The sequence below is a fragment of the Anneissia japonica genome, unplaced genomic scaffold (genome assembly GCF_011630105.1).
Source record: "Anneissia japonica isolate Jap-2015-1 unplaced genomic scaffold, ASM1163010v1 scaffold287760_len733007_cov179, whole genome shotgun sequence".
Classification (NCBI taxonomy): Eukaryota; Metazoa; Echinodermata; class Crinoidea; order Comatulida; family Comatulidae; genus Anneissia; species Anneissia japonica.
Genome location: NW_022699005.1, coordinates 259,480 through 266,979, shown reverse-complemented (window position 1 = coordinate 266,979; position 7,500 = coordinate 259,480). Strand labels below are relative to the sequence as shown.

Here is a 7,500-nt window from a genome sequence, read left to right as displayed (position 1 = left end):
CCTACGATATGACAATTTATTATTAGGATGACTCAGTAAACCAAATGTTAACATTCTATTCTCAACACAACGAAATATACTCTTCTGTTTAATTGAGAATAAAAGTTCAACTTTCAATACTCGATCTATTCGGATAGGAGAAATCATCATTGTTTGTTTGCATGTATGTTGGTAGTCTGGCAAAATTTTTTTTATTAAAGCCTTAAACCAATGGTAAGAGGATCGGCCGTCTCTATCTAATATTTTATTTAAACACACCCATAGAATTCTTATAATATTAAAGACCAGCACTAAATGTGGACTTTAAATTTCTTTATTTAGAGGGAAATTAAGAAATAATTAAGTAAATGGCTTAGAATTGATGTACAGTTACTGCATGCTAGTATTTATTCTTACTAAAGAATTTCTTTGAAATCCAGACATAATACCTTTAATTTTATCGGAGGTGGTCTTTAATTGGAGGGCTCTTTAATTGGAGGGCGACATGTATAATTATTATTATGGGAAACAAACGCGAATTACTATTGGTGATCACGTTTACCAATTGTGGTGGTTTAAATGAAAATAAAAGGACTTGTAGTTTCGGAAAACCCACGGAATGTTTTTCCTTGTAGAGAACGCCACATTTATAGATTCAGTCCCCTTAAATGGGCATTTCTTCCTTTGACCATGATAAACAATTCTAGAGAATTTCGTTCAGATTAATTGATTGAGTTATTTAAGTCTGGGACGTTAGCAATTTAAATGACCCTTTAATTCTCCCAGAAAGTTTGATTCAGATCAGTTGATCAGTTTTTTAGCTATTTTGTCTAGAACTGCGCCACCAAATGTGTAACGTTTAAAACCGATATATTTATTGTGTTAATCTAATAAAAATACATAATATTATTTAAATATTCACACATTTATATTATGCTCAAGCCTTTATGTTCCAGATAATGCCATCCGACTATCAGAGATCCAATAGACAATAGTCTACAGATATTTTGGAGCACAATAGCCTGGGTTCAGATGAATCATTCAATTGTAATTTGCGAGTTATTTGCTGTGTGACAGTTTAAAAAAATATAAAAGGAAAACAATAACAAAAAGAAAAAAAACTTACGTACCTTCTTAGCCTTAGTGTCGCATTTTTTGCCGACACTCTGACATCTGGAAGTAAGTGATTTCTCTGCAGTGATTTTATAAATTGCAGATGTCCTTTATGCTTCCAATTAATTGTTGGATTGTGAAATTCATGAAGTAGTAATATCGAGTTTTTTAGACTTTTGAATCTCGTGTACACTGATTTGTAGCATTTACTTTTACGACTTCGTAAACATTTTTCCAAAGCACGACAAATCGGAAAATTTAATGACATGAGGTCCGTTCTATTGCCTACGTCTTTTTCATACCGGTCTGTTGGGGCCATGTTCATGCGTATAACAAATTCATGAGAAGAGATTTCCTCACCGCATTGACTATCTTTTAGTATTCCTGAGCTTCCGACGACCGCACACGTGTTGTAAAATTTATCGGCATGTCGATGAAGTCCAGGCGACTTAATTTTATAAGGAATCAAAAACGATTTCATTGTGAAACCAAACGGCTGAAGTTGATTTCTGGAAAAAATATTATAACGCAATTATTAACATCATTTCAAGGCAATTACTTAAATTTGGACGAACCAGCCAAAACATTTTGCACCGTTAATGTACAAAGGATAATTAATGTACAAAATATGACATCTGATCGTGAAGGAGCGAGGTTCTTAGAGGCCTCCTTTCAATGGCCGTCGCCATACGTATAACAACACAATACAAAATATAGTACTGTACTGGCATTACTGATTACATTTTTTTTTTATGTTTGCATTTTCAATTTCAAAGCGCAAACGAAAAAAAAAAAAACACAATAAAACAGATAAACATTGTAAATTCTACTGTCACAAGGAGATTATATACAAGAGTTCGGTCAAAAAAACACCACTGAAAAGTAAACGGATAATGATTATTGCCTAATACATCTATTAAAAGACGTGATTAATGCCTAGCTCTATAATTAAAAGAGATGTAATCAATGGCGCATAAAAAAGGGCGAGACGGGAGAACATGTGACTGTAGGCTATGGTACTTGTTCGTTGGTCTGTGGTAGAAAAAGTTGGGTTAAACTCGTTAGGAGGCGGACTGACAACTATTTGAGGGCATGGAATGACATCTGGAATACCTACTAGATAGACCTTGTGGATGACTTTATCGCCTGATTGATCAGCAAGACTTCGAGAGTGGCTATAGGTTACCTCGATGTTAAACGCGCCTTCTTGCATAACAACGGGTTTCGCCTACCATAGGCCTTTTTAAGAAACCACCAGCAACAATCTCTTTACCATATCCAGTTCGGATGTGTTGGGTGGAAGGGTCTAAACATTCAAGGCAGGCACGATTGTCGTACTGTAACACAGGCCCTGTAGACAGTAGGTATAGGAAATTCTCTTTGGAGACTTTGTCAATTACCGATTCAGATACTAAGGTCTCTATGTGCTGATGTGCTGAGAGAATCGAAAAGAAAAATGGGAAAAAAGTAAACAATGTGTTTACACACAAGCAGATGATCACCGCACCATTCTCCTGCACTTTAATACTAGAAAGCAGTAGTTGGAAAACTAATAATTAAAAGGTGCACAAAAATAAAACTGGCATCTGACACATCATATCCTAAAAAAAAATAAAAAAGTAGTGGGAAAATAATTGAGTAAGAGGGATAGCGAGAGACAAAATGCAAAGCTATAAAATTAGGCAAAACATTCCAGGATCTTTAACCCCATGGTTCCAAACGGCAAGTTGGAACATGTAGAATGGTACCTCGTTGTTGATCTAAGAACACGACTACATTTACTCTATCGCAAAATGGATCCCGACCATGTAATGTTTTGTAAGTGAGCGTGAGAATTTCAAAAACAATACTTTAGGTGAACGGTGGTTAAATTGAAAGTGCACCGTCACAAAGGCGAGCAACAAAGTAGAGCTGAAGCCTTTAGAAGTAGAGAATGAGAAATGTACACATTTAAGGAAGAAGGTATTTATATAGAATCTAATGATAACAACCTCGAGGCGCTTAACAACAAGATAATAATAAAACAAAATCAAAATGAACAGAGATGCAAGAGATGGTGACATTCAAGTTGTCTCACCCACCGATGTAGTAGTAACGTCACTGTCTCACTGAGGCAAATTACATGCAGGTAATCCACAAAAGGCAGTATGCTGGGACCCGGCACTTTCCACTACAGGATATTCCTGTGATATGGTGAGCCGAGTTGTCATGTAATCATAAATAGAGATATCCTATTAGTTTTAAAAAGAGATATTTTGGTTTGAAATAGAGATATCTTAGTTTTAAATAGAGATATCTCTATTAATAGCAGATAAATACAGATATATCTGCTAATAGTGATATCTTTATTTAACGCTAAGAAATCTCTATTTAAAACTAAGATATCTCAATTTAAACTCAATTTAAATCTAAGATATCTCAATTTAAAACTAGGATATCTCTATTTAAAACTGAGATATCTCTATTTAAGCCCAAGATGTTTCAATTTATGATCAAATGATAACTAAGGTCGCCAAACTGTGAATGCACTAGGTGCAGTGCCGAGACAAAGACGTTACCATGAATAAGTAAAAAGTGGGACCAAACCTGAAGACCATTAGAACATCCAGCAAAATTGCAACGGTTGAAAAAAAAAGATGAGTTTTATTAAATATTTTACAGAGTGTGACTTTTTAGATTATCTTTGAGATTGTTCCAAAACGTAATTTTCTACCGTACGTTTTAATGACGGTTTTAAGTGTGTGGAGATGGAATGTAGGAAAAAATGGCCCCGGTAAAATTGGCCCAGGAAAAAAAGGCCCCGGTAAGAATGGCCCCGTAAAAATGGCCCGAATGAAATTTTTTAATTAATTTTTTCATTATTTTTTTTATTTGGAAATTCCGTGTGTGTGTGTGTGTGTGTGTGTGTGTGTGTGTGTGTGGTGTCTCTTATACACATCTAGATGTGTATAAGAGACAGATATATATATATCAAAACCCATTAGGTTTATACGAAACAAAAGTTCAATTTATACAGAAATAGGATCAAAAATGATCTCAGTAATCCAAAGGTAAAGCAAAAGATCTAAACATACAATATTAGACAGAATGTATTTTAAATTTTATATATGTGTTAATAGAACCCACTCTTTTGTGAAATAACCAGGTTTATAGGTGAAAATTTTAAATTTATTAATAAGTTATTTTTTCCTTTGAAAATAAGATCAATTTATGTGATTCAAAAAAAAAAAAAAATCTCGAGATTATCGGAAAACAATGGCCATTGAATAATATTGTTAATAGCAGAAATAAAAGTTTTAAAAACGTTAATCCACTGACAAAGTAGAGGAATCACATACATACAGTAATTCAAATACCAAAATGTGCAACTCACAGATAACCACAAAATTCACTTTTGTTAAGTCAAATGAAATAAATTTACATGTTATAAACAATGTAAATAAACAGAAAGCATGTGGATCGATTGTGTGTTTGAATCACAAGTTCATGTATGGGAAAATGGAGAGGCTTACTCTCTATAAACTTAGCAATAAATGTTCTGCTTATGAGTTACTCCAAAGGAGTGTTTGTTATTCAAATATTGTTTTTAGTAAACTGAATAATTAGGAATACATTTATTTAAGCAACTTATTTAATTGCATTGGTTTTTACTCCCCGCCAACTGAATCCAAGTGTCTACTACTGGCTTAGAAACCAGTGGCTATAGTATGTAAGTCCATCACCAATTATTATGAATATACAGGAATGAGAGGCACACTCGCCAATGAGTTCAAAAATATGGTTCACCTACCTATAATATTCTATCAATGTCTCGTTTACAGCTGCCGGTACTTCCTCTTGTTTTATTATGTCACGTTTTACTACACTTTCGTTGAATCCCATTGTAATATGCAATACATCTGCTACAGTCACAGGTGTATCATTAGAGAAATGTCTAAAATATAAAACACACTCATTAATTAGGATGTACGGTATACATTGTGCAGAAAGTATTTTATATCGACACATACCGTGGCCCATTTGCGTCATAATATATATTATATTTTATTTTATTTATTTCGTTAATTCAGTAATATCAATTCAAAAAAGCAAAAAAAAATAAAATAAATAAAAAAAAATAACATAAAATTAAAAAAAACAACAGTATAATACGTACAACATTACAAAAACGTGTATGTCATAATATGATATTTAAAAATCTTAATCATAAGTGCTATTTGTGGTAAAATTGAGTGATCTTTACTAAACGTTAACTCAGACAGCGTCGTAGGACGTAGCCCGACGCGACTTGTTGTCACGCTGTTGCCTACAAGGGGTGGAAAGGACACATGATATGATAAGGTTTATTAATTAAAACTAGGCTAAACAAGACTATGCTAGAACAAAGAACATTACATAAAGAAGTTATGATTAAAAAAAGTAGACGTTCAGTCTACTGACTACATCTACCCCATTGAGAAACGTCGTCCTCGACAGATTTACAATAAGAGAAAAAATGTAAAAAAAAAAACCAAAAAAAAAACCAACAAATTATCTGCATTATACAGTATTACAATAGATACTCCAATCAAAATGAAGGCACAACACAAAAACATATCAAATTAATACAGTAAAATCAAAAATCATAAAAATTAAAACTACATATCATAGCTTTCATAAATATCCTCACAAAAATAGAAATAAACCAGTACCTAAACAATATTAAAGATCGTACATAATGTATTCAGGTAATATTACTTTGGAAAAGAAGAATATCAAACTAGCCACATCAATTATCATAAATATCATTAAATCAGTTATTATAAACCAAAAAGGAATCATTTAACACTGTAAAAATAATAGTTTACCAATATGCAAAAAAAAATATTTAAAATGGTAATTAAACATCAATATTTCGTCATTTGAGAAAACAAAATTAGAAGAAAAAAATATGTATATGTATGAAGAATTTTAAAATTCATCGTAAAACATAATTGCCTAAATAAGTAGTTAAGTATAGTAATTATATATAATTAACAAAATTGTACAATGTAGTGTCAAGTACCAGAAGATACGAAATGCATTCTCAGTTAGGAAAATGTAATTTAACCGCCTTCCTCTCGATCTTGCCTACAACCCACAGTTACACCAAACTGACGACCCCACAGTGCTGTTTATTACGTTGTACGGTAAGAATGGCCACGGAAAAAACAGCCCAGGAAAAAAATGGCCCGGGGAAAAAATGGCCCCGGAAAAAAATGGCCCCGGTGAAAATGGCACCAAATGACAGGTAGGTAAAAATGGCCCCAGTAATAAAATTCTGTATTAAAACTTTTTTTAATCATTATATGCACTTTTTTAAACTGAAATAATTTAGTTTTTAAAAGGAATCTAACATCAAATAAATTGCCATTTACATTTTACTTTTTGCAGGAATTACATATTCAATGATAAAATATTCAAAGATAAAAAAAGCCACGAATAACACTTTTAATTTTTTTCCATTTAAATGTTAAAAATAGCAACAACATAATTATTAAATCAACATTACTCATGCATTTGCAAATACTAAAATAATTTATTTGTGGCCAATTTTACAGAAGCGGAATCACAATTTTCCGGAAATTCAATCCGGGTATTGGTAAAACCCACAAACAATGAGTTTATATAAAATTCAAATTATTATTATTATTATTATTTTTAGATAAAGCAGTTCCAACTGGTCTTTAATTTGTCACGTCCCAGTTCCAACTTGTCTCTATTGGCCTAACTTTCCACGGTCTCTATTCCTTGTTGCCAATTAGTAACAATGGCTTAAATTAATCCACTTCTGCAGACTTACAAAATACACTGAGTTCATATATAAACCATAATTTCTTTAATTAAAAACACCAACAAACATCATACGGTAGGGACATTACTTCCCCAGGGTCTCATTTACTAGCATACCCCTTCACATATCGTTCTGCTTATGTCTTACTGTTAAACAAACTCGACCAAAAATTTAAGGCTATTCTAGAGTTCTTTGCATTACAGTCCTTTTTAAATATGCATTTTCCGTAATGTAGTCCTATCACGTATTAAAGCATCGCCATAGTTTATTGTATAAAACACTATTCAAGAATCATTTGTGTTACAGGGGTGCACAAACCAGCATTCTTTGTGATATTGCAGCACATAACCATGCCTTTTCTTGTACCAAGCTAAATTAGTATGAATTATGCCGTTGAACAAATCTAGTTTGAAATATTGAATCTCGGTGATTATGCCAAGGGCTGATGGGAAATTATGCTAAAATTATATGTTTAATTTAATGGTTGTTTAATAAGCGCCTTTCTCCCACCTAAAATGAAAGCAACACTATTCTCAATACTATTACTGTATACCCAGTGGTGCCGCCAGAGTCGACAGTATCAGGTCTGATGTTCC

The 7,500-nt window shown here is 32.7% G+C and overlaps 1 protein-coding gene across 3 annotated transcripts in view; it reads right to left on the bottom strand.

Moving 5' to 3' along the window:
- LOC117102794 (CMP-N-acetylneuraminate-poly-alpha-2,8-sialyltransferase-like) overlaps nucleotides 1–7,500 on the bottom strand; it is an 18,138-nt gene that overhangs the window by 1,966 nt on the left and 8,672 nt on the right. For 2 of the 3 annotated variants that reach the window (XM_033243203.1, XM_033243202.1), the window contains exons 4-5: nucleotides 4,883–5,026; nucleotides 1,110–1,601 (exon numbers count right to left, since the gene is read on the bottom strand). In XM_033243203.1, coding sequence (XP_033099094.1) covers nucleotides 1,110–1,601; nucleotides 4,883–5,026 — 636 coding nt within the window. The remainder of the gene's footprint in view (nucleotides 1–1,109; nucleotides 1,602–4,882; nucleotides 5,027–7,500) is intronic. The other variant, XM_033243204.1, reaches the window with a different exon arrangement.